Genomic DNA, 17,188 nt, shown 5'->3' with positions numbered 1-17,188 from the left:
ATCCATCAACAGAAGTGTCAAGGCTTTGGCATCTAATCGATGTGAGTTTCTGCCCTTCCATAGGTCAGTGTCAAAGCATTGAGACGTCTCTGCCAGAGCTGCAAAGTCTGATTCAGTTTGACTCAGGCTATCTTCTAAACTCATTCCCCATTACCAAGACATACAATTCGGTCTTTTCCCAGTGGTGAATGCTTGAGCTATGTCACATCACATAAGTCTTGAAATACTGCCTTAAACTGTTTGAAGTAAGACATTTGTTTCTCTAAATATGTTTTTGTTCATTGTTGGATCTTGTTGAAAGTAAAACTAATGTTCTTGTAAATTCCACTATGATTTTTAGGATTGCTTGTGCTCCCAATTAAAAGAAATTTAGGAGCACAGTCAAACATTTATGGGCACAGAAAATTAAGTTATTTTATTAATGCAAAATGCCAGCGATAGTAAGCCAGTATGCTCACTAGGAGCGAACTACAGTACAAAAAATTACATTTAGATATAAATAATTCCATTTAGATAATTTTACATTTTAATAAAACCTTTTGGTGAGCACTTGCAATCTTTTTGGAAAGAAGTAATAGGTGTAATCTTTAAAACTATTAGTAAAGAAATCCCTGTTTGCCCTAAAATTTGTATTTTTGGTCTTTTCCCACCTGCCTTATCTCCGAAGACATATGAACAGAAGTTTATAAATCTGTGTCTATAACATGCGAAGAGTCTGATCGCCATTCACTAGAAAAGTATTCATGGTCCATCTTTGTCACTCTGGATTAAGGAAACGACTTCTTGTATAGTAATGGAAAGACAGATTTGCACATATTTTACAAGATTTGGGACTTCTTCATTTTTTATATGAGTATAGACTTCCCATTTAGTAATCCCAAACAATGTGACTGTGTTAATATGTACACTGTGTTTGTTATGACTAACTTTAATATATTTTTCACTTTCATTGGAATGTACATGTGTTGAACTGTCATTGTCTTAATGTTTTTTTTAGTTGTTGTTTTACAAAATTGCTTTTTTATTATTTTTTAAGTTATTTATTTATTTTATTTATTTATTTTTTGCATGTTTATATTTTTTATGGCTCTGTCGGGATGGATTGGGTGTTCTTTATGGAAGCCCATTCCCTACACTGAGTAAAATATAAACAAACAAACAAACAAACAAACACACACACACACACACACACACACATACATACTTACATAGATAGATAGATAGATACATACATACATACATACATACGATACATACATACATACATACATACATACATACATACGATAGATACATACATACATAGATAGATAGATACATACATACATACATACATACTTACATTGATAGATAGATAGATACATACATACATACATACATACATACATACATACATACATACGATAGATACATACATACATAGATAGATAGATACATACATACATACATACATACTTACATTGATAGATAGATAGATACATACATACATACATACATACATACATACATACATACATACATACATACATACATACATACATACATACGATAGATACATACATACATAGATAGATAGATACATACATACATACATACATACACACATAAATAAAACTAAAAATTGAAAAGCCGGAATCCAGAGTTATAAAGTTGCAATTAGGAGTTATAAAGTCAGAATTGCGAGTTATTAACTCAGAATTCAGAGTTATAAAGTCTTTATGCACCTTTATAACTCGCAATTTTGACTTTATTTTTTATTTATTTTACTAAATTATTTATTTTATTATTCAGTGGCAGAAACCACTCAGTTTTTTGCTTGGTATTTGGTTACGAATAAAGAATGTATGCATCACATTTTTTTGAAACAATAGGAATTACAACTAAAATGTTATTGTACATGCATAAATTGATTTACTTTTTTATGAACTTTATTCATTACTACCTTTTTACACACAAAAATATCTATAATATAAAGATATAATATCTGCATTACATTTAAAGTTTTATCTGGTAAATTGACACAGAATAGATTCCCGATGGTCATGTTGCTTCAAGTGTTGGTACTGCTGGTACTTAAAGTGCTGATAGATAGATAGATAGATAGATAGATAGATAGATAGATAGATAGATAGATAGATAGATAGATAGATAGATAGATAGATAGATAGATAGATAGATAGATAGATAGATAGATAGATAGATAGATAGATAGATAGATAGATAGATAGATAGATAGATAGATAGATAGATAGATAGATAGATCGATCGATCGATCGATCGATCGATCGATCGATCGATCGATGGATGGATGGATGGATGGATGGATGGATGGATGGATGGATGGATGGATGGATGGATGGATGGATGGATGGATGGATGGATGGATGGATGGAAGGAAAGAAAGAAAGAAAGAAAGATGAAGACACTATATATACACTTATTATACAACAATTATATATATATATATATATATATATATATATATATATATATATATATATATATATATATATATCTTCTTCTTCTTTGGCCTTGGTCCCGTATGGTTGCGGGGTTGGCCCTTTGGAACAAGTCCTCCATTTAGACTTGTCCATATGATAACAACTTTTTTAGACATTCAGGCCGGCCTGTCATCTGGGCCTGTCACCCTCATACACTCATACACTACGGACAATTTAGCCCACCCAATTCACCTGCAGCATGTCTTTGGACTGTGGGGGAAACCGGAGCACCCGCAGCCCCTCACTGACAACTGAGCCGAGGTTCGAACCAGCGACCTTCTTGCTGTGAGGTGCCAGCATTACCTACTGCGCCACTGCTTCGACCATATATATATATATATATATATATATATATATATGGTCGAAGCAGTGGCGCAGTAGGTAATGCTGGTACCTCACAGCAAGAAGGTCGCTGGTTCGAACCTATATATATATACACACACACACACACACACACACCACACACTGTATATTCAAAACAAATTATATGTCATGTTGCTGTGATTAGATGCTTTCCTAATGGCTGCTTTCCAGTGTTGCTAACTATGTTGAATGAAAAGTAGCTAAAGCCTGCCCGAAAAGTTGCTAAATGTTGCCAGATGACGTCACCCACTAATCTGCATATCAGTGACGTCATCATGTAGTATCTGAAAAGATTAAGCCCATCATGTTCTTCTCTCTAAGGCGCTGTGTGTTATATTTTATTAAAACACTCCAGATGCACTCTTATTAACATATAACTTTGTGTGATGACGTCATAGCATAATAGCAACTCAAAACTATCTTTATGTAGTATATATATATATATTGACTGGCCATCTCAGCAAAAACGTTATTTAAAAAATGTCTATTTAGATTTGTATGAAAAATATAGTCAACTATTTGTAAAAGTAATACAAACAACACTTTTTGATAAATATTTTTTTAATTTTAAATATAACACCGATAATGACCAGTTATATCCTTTTAAACAATCACAGCTTGTGTACTTACTCTTTTTAACTTGTGAAATTAACACATTTGTGAAATTGACAACAATTGTTTCACTATTGGAATATATTGCTACGTAAATTAATAACAATTATACATGTTAACAAATATCAGTAAATGAACAGTTATGAAAAACAATATGAGCTAGCAATTAACTCTACTGAGTGAAGCCTGCAGACACTGCTCTTTTGAGTCACTTTTTTTTAAATTGCTAAAAGTAGCCAAACGAATGTTTAAATTTGCTAAATTTGTTGCTAGGTGCTTTTAAAAAAAGTTTTTAGGGTAGGATGAAAAGTTTCTAAAATTGCTAAGTTGGCGACACTGCTGCTTGCTCAAGTCATTTTTATTTAGTTTTTTATTCATGTACAGTTCATAACTCACAAACAAAAGGAAATAAACAACGTTTTAATACTATGGAACTTGTTAACTTGTTAACTGCTATAGAGACATACACCAGAGTCAGCAGTAGATTCCAGAAAAAGTGTCCGAGATAAGGCTACTGTCTGCAGGTTCCTAAGTGCTCAGTATCGGCCGCCTTGGTGCTCTACACTAAGCATTCAAGTATTCACTATCTTTTAAATAGACAGCATACTGTATGTGAAACCAAAACAACCAAGTATAAGAATCTCTTAAAGCAACAATTGGTAACACAAATGCACTAGTTTTAAATGTTTAGCCCTCCATCATGACACTCGTCATGTAGACTGGTAAAATACTGCTAGAAAGACTGCTCAGCCAATCAGATTTGAGAAGCAGACCACACTGTTGCATAATATTGAATACATTTAGGAATATCTTTTGACAGGCTCCTCCATTCATTCACAATAACCTTCGATGTCATGATAGTGTTTGTCAGGCTGCTGTGAGACCATCTGGAGCTGCTGCAAACATTAGCAGTCGAGCCCAGGAGTCAAGCTCGCTACGTTTGCCTGCCCTTTCTCTTTACTTCCTCAGTGTACAAGAGCAAGGACAACACTTTTCTGAGCCATATGCGCTTTTTTTCAGCATCTTTTAGTTTAGGGTGGACTGCACTTTCAGTGTAACTTCTCGTTGGTTACATTAAGAATGCGAGCAGCAAGATGAAAACTCCTGAACCCAAAAGTTCACTTTCATGGTGCGTGGCTTGTAAAAATGGAGAAGCCCGAAATGTCATCCTAACGTTCCATTTCTTTCGTTTTCCCTCAGGTGCAAAGGTCATGTTCTCCCAAGTACAGGCTGTAAGAAAGGTAAGCCTATTTGAATCACTGATCACAGGGGTTTTGCTGTATGTTGTGCTGGGGCTGCTGAAAATGTTGTGCACTGGCTCCACTTGGTGGCTGCTTTTGGAGAGACAAGACTTAAAAAAAAAAAAACTTCTTTTATGGTATATTAGTTTCTATCAGCCCTGACTTGCATATTAAACACTCTTAAAATGACACTTTTACCAAGATTCAATTCAGTTCAATATTTAATATAATATTCAGTTTAATTAGCTTATTTCTTTTGTCTAATAATAGTATCCAGGAAAGAGTCCTGGATTTGTCACATTCAAAATATGTCAATTTTACTTTATTAATTAAAAACTGTAAAAAACCTATTGTTTATAACATACTCTTTGCTTTATTAAGAATACTTTCATAGCTGGCTTTTATGTTTCCAAAATAAAGAAAAAATAAATAGCACACATTTTGTAAACAACTGTGCGACAAATACAGTTTTTTTTATGATCATAGCTTTTAATTGAGATGGCTTTTTATAGATCTGGGACAAGAGCTAAACAATTTTCAGTCGGAAGTTCTTATAACAACAGACATACAGTAATCAAAATTAGCCCCTGTGACATTAACGACTGAAGAGTACTTATCAGACCCCTTTTTTTGTGATTTTTTGCGATAAAAATTACTGATTTGTGGTGGTAATTCCCAGAAATTTACAAACAATTTTGTGTGTGTGTGTATATATATACATATATACATATTATATAATATTATTATACATATTATATATATATATATATATATATATATATATACAGTTGAAGTCAGAATTATTAGCCCCCCTGTATTATTAGCGCCCCTGTTTATTTTTTTCCCCAATTTCTGTTTAATGGAGGCAAGATTGTTTCAGCACATTTCTAATCATAATAGTTTTAAAAACTTATTTCTAAAAACAGATTTATTTTGGTTTTGTCATGATGACAGTAAATAATATTTGACTAGATATTTTTAAGACACTTCTATACAGCTTAAAGTGACATGAAAAGGCTTAACTAGGTTAATAAGGTGAACTAGGCAGGTTAGGGTAATTAGGCAAGTCGTTGTATGATGATGGTTTGTTCTGTAGACTATTGAAAAAAAAATAGCTTAAAGGGGCTAATAATTTTGTCCCAAAAATGGTTAATTAATAACTACTTTTATTCTTGCCAAAATAAAACAAATAAGACTTTCTCCAGAAGAAAAAATATTATCAGACATACTGTAAAAATGTCATTGCTCTGTTAAACATCATTTGGGAAATATTTAAAAAAGAAAATCAAAATCAAAAGGGGCTAATAATTCTGACTTCAACTGTATATATATATATATATATATATATATATATATATATATATATATATATATATATATTATTATTCGCCCCCGTTTTTTTTTCCACCAAATTTCTGTTTAACAAAGAGATTTTTTCAACACATTTCTAAACATAATAGTTTTAATAACTTATTTCTAATGACTGACTTATTTTGCCTTTATCATGATGACAGTATATAATGACAGACATGAAATTCAAAGGCTTAAATAGGTTAATTGGTTAATTAGGCAAGTCATTGTATAAAAATGCTTTGTTCTGTAGACCAGCGGTTCTCAAACTTTTGTCATCAAGTTCCACCTCAGAAAAAAATTGTCTTTCCAAGTACCACCATAATAAAGTGTATTGAAAAACAGTAGCGTAGTGGGCCTAATAAAGCAGCTACAACTCTGCACAGTTCAAAAACCAGGCAGATTCATTTCTATTATTAAAAATATTTATTATTGTCAGCCACTTTAAACATAAATAGTTTGAACATTAACACTGCCCTGTGCTTACAGGTAAAAAACAAACAAAATAAAATGGCAATGCTTTAATTAAAATGTGCTTTTAAAAGTTAAATTAAAATGGAAGTCTATTGTTAAAAAAAAAATAAACTCCTGGACTTAAACGTAATGTATTAACATATAGTCAACTATTCATTTAAACCTGCATACGTTGCTTGGACCTCATATTCATATATAAATAATTTGTGATAAAAAGTTTTGAAATATATTTTGCATGTATTTATGCCATATTCCTTCGCGTACCACTAAAAGGAAGCCCACGTACCTCTAGTGGAACACGTACCACGGTATGAGAACCACTGCTGTAGACAATATTGGTTAAGAGGGCTAATAATTTTTGAAAACTGATTTATTTTATCTTTGCCATGATGACAGTAAATAATATTTGATTAGAATTTTTTTAAGACACTTCTATACAGCGTAAAGGCAAGTTTTTGTATAATGATGGTTTGTTCTGTAGACTAACAAAAAAAAAATGGGTTAATAATTTTGACCTTAAAATAAATACTGCTTTTATTCAAGCCAAAATAAAACAAATAATACTTTCTCTAGAAGAAAAAATATATATTATCAGGCATACTGTGAAAATTTCCTTGCTCTGTTAAACATCATTTGAGAAATAATTGAAAAAGAACAAAATTCAAAGGGGGAGCTAATAATTCTGACTTCATATATATATATACATATATATATATATATATATATATATATATATATATATATATATATATATATATATATATATATATATATATATATATGTATACACCATGTGAGGTAGCCTACTATGTTAGATGTGCAATGTGACACAATGACAGTGACAAATCATAAAGATAAAGCTTCATTTTGGTTTCTTGTCAAGCTAAAATCTATAACATATCTAAATTGGCAGGGATTAAGCCAAAGGAAGGTTGTATAACTCTTATTTTTACCCATTATGTAACTTTCTCACTCAGGACATGCTTTTAGGCTTCCCCTATCGTATTACACGAATTGTTGTAAAACCCGTCAATGGCTTGGAAGCGTGTTTCATGTAAAACAATTACTTGCAAATGGAAATAAATTAGAATTGCATGATTTATGAGATTATTTACATTTTTTGCAATTATTTATAAGGATTGCAAAAATTTTCGACTTTCGATTTAGTGTTGGATTCAGCAGTCACAAAAACAAGAGGGGGTCTGACTTATTACAGAAGTATTTAACACTTTAAAAGAAAATATCTTATATACTCTACATCATTTTTTTTATTTGACTTTATAACAAAGTGTCTTTATAAGAGTGTTAAGAAACATTTAAGCACACTTGCTGTAAATTACATTCAATGTCATTACACCACAAGTACAGTGGCCTATAAATTCTTCACACCAAACATACACTACAAGTACAATAGCTTTTTGCATTACAGTAAGAGTGCAATGACCCTTTAATTTATTACACTACGAGTATATTTTAGTAGACTACCAGTACACTAAAAGTACAGTTGCTTTATTTATTGTGCTACGAGCATAGAGACCTTTAAATTATACAACTGGTACACTACAATCCAACTGTCCTATATTTTTACACTGCAAGTACAGTGGCCTTTGTGCTATGCTACAAGCACAGTGGTCTTATCAATACATACTTATCATAAAGTGGTCTATAATTTCTTCACACAGCATGCACACTAACAAGAGCAGTGGTCTTTTATTTCATTATAATACAAGTACACAACAAGTACAGTTGCCTTTAGTTTCATTATACAAAACGGACACTACAAGGACAGTGGCCTTTTTCATTACAAGTACACTATAAGTGCATCAGCCTTTTAATTACATTATAAATACAGAGGTCTCACACTAAACATGTATCACAACATTTTCACATTGATTATAATTAAACACACTTTCTTCACAAAGGTGTGCCTGTAGATGAATAAAGTATCCTTGCTCATGGCTCCTTATTCTCTTAACCACAGGACCAGTGTCCTTACTGTCCTGACAATGACAGACAGTCGGATCCAACCGAAGACAACTTTCCTAAACCTGCACAACCTGTGCAACTCCCAGTCTTCCCATGGGTCCAGAGTTCCTCTCCAATCAACCCCAGAGAGATCGCATCAGCACACATCACAAAGAACCACCGTAAACTCCTCCTCAAGAGCGGCCCACTCGTCCAGCAGCACAATGCTGACCCTCCTGGCCAGACCAGAGAGAGTCTAGAGCAGGTGCTGCGGTCCCGCCAGAGGCTCATGAGGGAGGTCTGTGCCAAATACACAAGCGGAACCATTAAACAGACGATAACCCGAATGCACGTGTCTCGTATCTTTGTAGAGGACAAGCACAAACTGCTCTACTGCGAAGTTCCCAAAGCGGGATGCTCCAACTGGAAGAGGGTGCTTATGGTGCTTCAGGGTCTCGCTTCTTCTACCGGAGAGATCCAACATGATGAGGTGCATTATGGGAATCACCTCAAGCGTCTAGACTCATTTAATCAAAAGGGAATCATCCGGCGTCTCAAGACCTACACCAAAGTCCTCTTCCTAAGGGAACCCTTCGAAAGGCTGGTGTCCGCTTTTCGGGACAAATTTGAGAATCCAAACTCGTACTACCATCCAGTTTTCGGGAAGCCCATCATCTCTAGGTATCGTAGCAATGCGACGCAGTACGCCTTGCGGACAGGAGCAGGAGTGACCTTCAAGGAATTCATCCAGTACTTGTTAGATGTGCATCGGCCAGTTGGCATGGACATCCACTGGGAGCCCGTCGGCCATCTCTGCAGCCCCTGCCTGCTGGATTATGATTTCGTCGGGAAATTTGAGACTCTAGAAGAAGAAGCCAATTTCCTTTTGAGAAGCATCGGTGCTCCTAGCAATTTAACATTCCCTAGCTTTAAAGACAGGAACCCTAATGCGGAAAGGACGTCCTCGGAAATCACACGGAGATATTTCGCGCAGCTAAACGTGACCGAGAGACAAAGGGCGTATGACTTTTACTACATGGATTATCTGATGTTCAACTACTCCAAACCGTTTAAAGATTTATACTGAGGCCTTTTACCGTGAACTTTCTGTGGGCCTTTGTCTTAGTGAGGTTATTTTATTACTTTTAAAATGTTGTTTATCTGTCGACCAATTTCAATGTGATATATTAATCGCACTCTATAGTTACCTCTGCAAGCTGGTCCTTGCGTTTAGCTTATTTATAAAACATATTCAATTCTGTTCAGTGAGAAACCCCTGAAAGACACTGTTCACGCATTTGGTCATCATTATGCGGGTAATGTTTTATTTTGGGGTGAACTTTAAAACGTTGTGTGTCATGTTTTCACAGACTGTCTAGAATACATAGACTCTACTAAGAATGTCTAAAACTTGTCATGATGTTATTTATTAAAGTGTTGCAGGCAAATGATTTTATGCACAGCTTTGAGTATCACTTTACTCAGTATAACATGACAAAACATGGTCAACGATGTAGTGGTTGGGTTTGGTGCATCTGATAATGACAACATCTGCATTTTTGTGAATGTATAGGAACAGTTTGTCTGCACAGTGTGTCATGTATCAGAGCTTGACCTACCACACCTTTGCCTTACTTTCACATTTCTTTGTTTTCTGGATATCAATAAACGTTTCCACCATCTTTTAATGTAGATAGATTATTTCTCTGCATTATTTTTTAAATACTAATGATTGTTGTTGTGTTGACACCCTATCATAAATGGCAAGTATTGTTTGCGTCTAGACCTCAAGTTATCTTAGAAATGTGTAAGAAAGTCATTAAGTTCTTCATTTTTAAAGGCAAATAGGTTAAAATGCTATACTGCGTTTGTTTTTGTTAGGTTTCCCTCTTTTTTTTTTAAAGCTATTTCCTTTCAGTGTGTCTGATTGATTTGTCACAGGTAAATAGCTAAAAGAATTACAAATTTAGTAACACAGGCATTGAAATCAACTGTTTATATGTACAGGTAATATAAGTTGACAGAAGCACCAGAAGGAAATGTGAAAGCCTTTCACATTTCAGGTGAAGATGGCAATGCAAGTTCTTGGTAAAAATGAGGTTTACAGAAGTGATATGGAAGTAGCCCACTTTTTCAGAAATATGTTTTCAATTAATTTCTCACATTGGGATTTTTAATAAGTCTTTTTTGTATATTTAAGCTCTGAAGTTAGTTTATCAGCTAGACAACATTACAAACCTTCCTTTAAATAAGAAACACGTATTTGGAAATTGGACAGTAAACGGGGGTATGGTCTTTTGGTGAAATTTGCTCATGGCAACTCTCTGATTGAAGGAATTTTGTGTACAGCATCCTGGGTAATGTAGTTTTTCCACAATGAATGCTTGTCAAATACTAAAATAAGCTGAACTAAATTTGACAGGTTGCTTAAAAATACTTATTATTATCGATTAAAACTCAACACTTCTGTCTTTATCAGAATGAGTTTTAAGTGAATGAAGTTGTTTACTACACTCTGCTCTTAAATATTTGCTTCTACTGTAGGTGGTCAGTTGTGCCAATAGTTTAAATCAGAGATGCCCAAAGTAGGGCCGTGGGCCAAAGTTGGCTAACTTTAATTTGGCCCACCATGCCATTTGAGAAAAGAATGAGATGGATGAAGAGGGTTTAGGTTAATGCCTTTGAAAGAGATCATCATTTCTAATTTGACGTAACCTTTTTTTTATTATTATTACTGAGCTACAAAAAAAACAAGCAAACAAATGAAATGTTTCAAATGAATTAGTTTTTTATGTAAATACTGTCACTCGACAGATAGAAGACAATGCCTGAAGCATATCAGGCCAAAAACTCCATTCTGTTATAAATGAGATTGTTTTTAATATGTTCATGATAAAGTGTCAAAAATGATTAAATGTATTAGTTACTCTACTTTAGTTATTTTAAACATTATTAAATAAATTTGAAAATTACAAATGGCAACGTGTTGGCCCTTCATAAGAAATATTTGGGCACCCCTGTTCCAAAGTTTAGTAGCTATTAGAGATTATGTGCAACAATCCTCCACATTCAGTAAACTAAACTATTTTCTCCAGTTCTGTTCTTTTAAATTAGAGCATTGTTACAAACAGAGCTGTTTTACAGATTGGGAGTAAAAATGTTGGTCTTCTTCTCACTAACCTTTAGATATTAAAGTCAAATGAAGCATCAGCTCAAAACTCCACACAGGCAACAAGCAGCAGCAATTCTGTACTTGGTGAATGCACTAAAAAAGTTGAAGTCCATGTAAACCGGAAGTTGCTGAGACATTTATGTTTTACTATCTTGATGCACTTCCAACTGAAACAATATAGAGTAGGGGGTGGGACTTTATTTTTATGGATCAACATGCAACATCCATAAACTATTCTCTTAAATAAAGGAGAATGTCCTGTTAAGTGACATATAGCCTATAGGAAAAATTGGTATGTTAGGACTCTCCAGAGCATTTGGGCTGAGTCTGACAGCCGAGGAAGTAAAAAAAAAATGTTTTATAAAGTGTTATTACAAGAGAAATTCTGTGCTTTTATTTTATGGATGGTGCTCTGCTGGTCATCCCTCAGTTAGTGGTGGAACCACTTGATGCACGATGCCAACAATCAGTCGGTGAGTAAACAAATATATTGAATTAAAACAGTGTCATGGGCAAAAATGAAGAGTTTTGTTCACAGAAGCATTTGAGGAGGGGGATCAATAAAATGAGGAGCAGGATCAGATTTCAGAAGTGCCGAATCCAGCTTGTTCCGGCACAAATTGAGCCCTGGGCCTATGCATATAGGCATATCATGTAATGCTGTAGCAAGTAATTTGTTTGTTTCGGTTGTCTATATTTTAATGTTTTCGTGATGATGCGATGGTGTGCTTTCTTCTTTCCGCTAAACAGGGCGGATTGTGTGACGTTTGATTTGGGGGACATTCAGGGGGTGAAGTTTTGCGCTGCGAGCTACTGGCCCAACAGTGGAAACCCGACATGATTTCGGCCTCAGTGCTTATGCTACCGAGCTGTTGGGCTTGCATAGCCAGGATTCTTCCGTATTTTACAATTCTATCCCACTATCATCCTATCAAGGTATTTTCCTGTATTTCTCTCGCATTTTTAATCTTTTTATGAAGGGTGGCAATAATATACGCAACCCATACAGCCGTACCACCAGAGGATACGCCTTGCTCTTAAATGTCAGTCTGTTCTGTGCTTTTCGTTTTATTTAGGCATGAAAACACTTTTAAATGCATATAAAAATGGCGAGATTCCCTTTTTTCGATTTCATTACAGGTGCCTTCATCCCTCCTAAGCAATCCTCAAAACAGTCATATAGCGGTGCGTGACTGTCAGCTGACATGCTCATAGTGATTAATAGACGCTGTTTCTCAAACAAATTCTATACACGCGATTTGAAGCAAAAGTCTGGGTTTTGGGTGCGTGTTTGAAGAGACATATACACATTAAAAATAATAACATCTAAAGATGTTGATCTTGGTGGGTTTTTCAACTAATTTTGTCCTAAATGAGCAAAAGATTCAAAAAGTATGCTTCGAATCGAATGCTTTTATTATAATGTCAGATGTGTGCATTTTTTATGTAATCAAACTAAAAAAATTGATAAATGAGAGATTCATTTGTTGCTCTTTAATGAGAATGTTTAAGTTATACAGTGAAGAAAAGGTTAATAAGATTTAATAATTTGATATTTTTTTATAATAGCTATTAATTTTACTAAGTTAAACTGTTTGCTAATTTATTTGCTGCTTATGTATACTTTTGTTCATTTGTAAATATTAATGGTATAAAATATATTACTGACTGTTTAACTGTTTATTTAAAATAAAACAGCTACAGATTAACATATTTAGTAATTGCTTTGATGTTGTTGGAGGGGGGAGGGGGTTATGGTGGGCATATCCTTTTTTTTCATCCCAATGTTGACAGGGATGTACTGGTCCGACAGTGGAAATGCAGCTACTCCCTCATAGCATACTCATTAACGGTTGTAGGATATTATGGCTGACAAACGGACACAAGACCAAATGGTCAGACTTTGATTGATGATTACCAAAACAAACAAAAATTTTCAGTAGACTAACTTGGATGGATTAACAGTTCACCTATTGAATACGTTGTAGCAAAATAAATATAGTAAATTGAGATTTCAAGTGGACTTTAATGTAGTTCATAATGGTCACTTTCTCGCTCAGGAGGTCGCTTCCTAAGACCTCAATTTATCATCAATGCAGGATTTAATTTTGGTTTTCCCTTTATGCGTTTCATAGCAAGTGAGGACACTAAAATGTTGCTGAAATTAGATTTTTGTAAGAAAATATAGCAATGTCTGGTCACCCCAATTATTAGCTAATTCAAAATCAAATCAATAGTTCTATATACTGTAGACTATAGCTAAGCCCATTTTGGCTAAACTAGCTATCCAGATGTGGATATAAACTATGTATGTATCCTTTATTTTTTTGGTGAAACAAAAGCAGCAACCCCCCTTGCAGCAGTCAAAACTGGTGTTGATCTTTACATCTTGTCCTCCCACTCCATTAAGTCCCGCGCCGCCCGGAGCAACTGCGGCTTTTTTAGCTCCACCCCCTCGTTACCCCCTCCTTATCTCGCAGAGCCCGAGGCTTTGACATCCTGTTCTCTCTCACAATCTACTGACTCAAAGGGCACATCAAATCAGCTACCATTTGTCACGTGGAAGACAGAACAAAGAAAATCTTCATTTCTCTTTCTTCAGCACCGAAATCATATTTAAAAAGGAGGTGGGGAGGTGGGGGTGAAAAATTAGTCTCTCCGCGTATGATTGGGTTTGGGAACGGAAAGAAGCTGGAGGCAGGAGAATAAGCTCTGAAGTAACTTTTAGAAATTAAGTTATTACAAAAAGACTCTGGAAAATCTAATTAGTGGAAGAAGTGTAGACAAAATGCAACAGCATCAGAAACGTGGAAAGTTGTTTCAGGTGAGAGGGGCGAGAAATGTTTGACGTTGCGAGTTCCGACCACCAGATGGCGCTGCGGATTCAACGAGGAGCGCGGAGAGAGAGAGAGAGCGCATGCTAAAGAAAATATGTATTATTTACGCCTTTATGAATGTTACACGAGTCTTACAAATGTCTTTTCTTGTGAAAATGGTGTAATAATTTGCCATATTAGACTATATACATAAAATATTATAACTATCATAATTTAAACACTATTAGTGGTTATAAATGAAGAATGTTAATATTAATGTCACTGAGGCGAAATTAGTTCACGTGAATTGAGAAAGTTTTCGATTTGGTTTTATTCAGGTCGTTTTAGTTTCTCTGTCTTCGGGCTGTTTTGTTAAACTCGACTGTAAGACCAGGGATGGTAAGTGTTACTCGGATATATAGTTTGTTGGCATGATGCACATCATTGGGATAACCATTACTCCCCTCATCTCTCTGTAAATTAAGGAAATGAAGTGCGGGCGCTCGAGGCAACATTCTAAGCTATTTAAATCTTTAAATTTACATCTTCCTCCAGCGTCAAGTAATTGAACTAACTCCGGGCTTGTTCCTTTAATTGAACAAAAATATCTTGTCTTCCTGCTGCTCGTCTGATGTGGGAAACTAATTTGAGCCAAAGGCGAGAGAAAAAAATCGGTTGTTAAGTCCAAATAGTTTGCAACATATCCCTGTATACAAACAGATTTGCTTTACTGTGTTTTCACTCGAGAATGTGGGCTATTATGTTAAAGGTGATAACATTCGATTCGTGCTATGCGTTTAAGGTAGTCGCGAAATATTAAATTTGACAGAAAAAAACTCTTCTTAGATTTGTTAGCATCTTTTTAATTCGATGTTCAGGTTTCATTTTAATATATTTCTTTTTAAAATCAAATTATTCATCTCATCTTAAACATAGGCACAGATAGACTAGTTCAAACGTTTAAGACGTCTTAAGGTCTCAGGAAGAACAAGACATTTCATGTGATCTCAAGTGTTTCAAAGAACCATTTTTATGTACTGTATGAACATTTTCATAATCTGAAGAATCCATTATAACCTTTCCACACTGTAAAAATGCTGGGTTCCTCACAATCGATTTGTGTCGGGGCAACATAAGGGAACTGAGTTAATTTATTCTTTTTTAACAAATGTTAGTGGATTAAACATAAAACAATTAAGTTGTCCCAAAAACAAAACTCAAGAATTGAGCTCATTTTAAATTAATTGTTTGAACAAACAGCAAACATTATATTTTTTTTAAGTAAAGAATCTTGTAGAATAAAAAGGGCCCATATTAAATGTTCTTCATGAACATTAATGCTATATCTTTAATTTTAAAAAGTCAGTTTTAGGAACCGTTTTGTTATCACTAAAAAAACATATTTTTACTAGTTGTTCAAATTACTTTTTGAAATGAGCTTAATCAAAAATTCTTAAGCCTTTTTGGGACAATTTAATTGTTTTACGTAAAACTAACTTAAATTTGCAAAAACAATGATGTTAACTTATTCGACTTTTGTTGGGACAACAGGAAGGAATTGTGTGGAAGCCTGCATCTTTTTACAGTGTTTTCCCCTGTTTTTTACTTTTAACCATTATCCTGTTATACATTAACTCATTGCAAATTAAATAATAAACTAAATTTTAAAAAAGGCCAAAAAATAATAACGGTTGTGGTAGGTTTGGTCACTGGTTGGCGCCAGATGTCAAGGTAGAGAATAAACATTTCCAGAGGGACAACATTGCAAGTGTCAAATGTGTTGAAATATGAATTCTGGTGTCCTTGAAGCATTTATATGATATCAAACAAGAACAAGAACGCACATAAAAGCGACTTTTAGGTCATGAAACGTTTATTTAAATTATAGCCTATATAGTTCTCAAACTGAATTCGTGGAGGGCCGCACATCTGAAGTTTAGCTCCAACTCTAATTAAACACACCTGATCCAATTAATCAAGACTCTTTTGAACACATTGATTAATTGGATCAGGTGTGTTTTATTAGATTTGGAGCAAAACAGAGCTACGGCTCTCCAGGAATTCAGTTTGAGACCCATGATTTAAATGTGTAGTTATCTCATTTGACTTTAAATGTCCCACAAACATTAAAGCTTGTATTTTTTTATTTTTATTTTACTGTTTCTAAAACTGTTGTATTTTTTTAGCCTATTTCAATTTACCTTTTTCTAAGCGTCGACATAAACCTATATTCATACAGAACTCTGAATATATTCGTTGTGGAAATGCTGTAAACCCGTTTGTAGGCTGCGTTCACTTTGGTCACTGGTTGGCGCCAGATGTTAAGGCACAGGGCATTTCCAAGAGATGGAGAGTAGTATTAAAAGGGTCTAAAACTGTCAAATATGCTTTTTGTTAAAGCCTTTCCTTTTCAGCACAATGCGCCCGTCTTTCCACCTGAAATCTGTGTGCCATCGAGGCAGACATCTCTATCTAGCCGCGCGCAAAAATTGAAATGGCGCGTTTGGCCCGAGGCGGTTGTGTGGGCGCCTTTGCAGAGGCACAATGCATATCGATATACGTCATTTAGTTTTCATGGCCAGCAGAACATTATTAGGGCGCCGAGAGACACGTTTGGAAGCAAATTAATTCTTCCATTAAAATAGAAACATCAATCAAAAAAGACGTTCGTAGTTAGAAAATACAGTAGGCTAT

General features: G+C 34.5%; 1 protein-coding gene across 3 annotated transcripts in view; it reads left to right on the top strand.

Annotated features, from left to right (window-relative positions):
- si:ch211-269c21.2 overlaps positions 1–10,198 on the top strand; it is a 142,064-nt gene extending 131,866 nt beyond the window's left edge. For all 3 annotated transcript variants that reach the window (XM_009298018.5, XM_073943118.1, XM_073943117.1), the window contains exons 3-4: positions 4,677–4,717; positions 8,523–10,198. In XM_009298018.5, coding sequence (XP_009296293.2) covers positions 4,677–4,717; positions 8,523–9,593 — 1,112 coding nt within the window. In that variant the 3' untranslated portion in view covers positions 9,594–10,198. The remainder of the gene's footprint in view (positions 1–4,676; positions 4,718–8,522) is intronic.
- Positions 10,199–17,188: the final 6,990 nt, after the last annotated feature.

Source organism: Danio rerio, chromosome 25, assembly GCF_049306965.1.
Source record: "Danio rerio strain Tuebingen ecotype United States chromosome 25, GRCz12tu, whole genome shotgun sequence".
NCBI lineage: Eukaryota > Metazoa > Chordata > Actinopteri > Cypriniformes > Danionidae > Danio > Danio rerio.
This window is presented reverse-complemented; position numbering and strand designations above follow the sequence as displayed.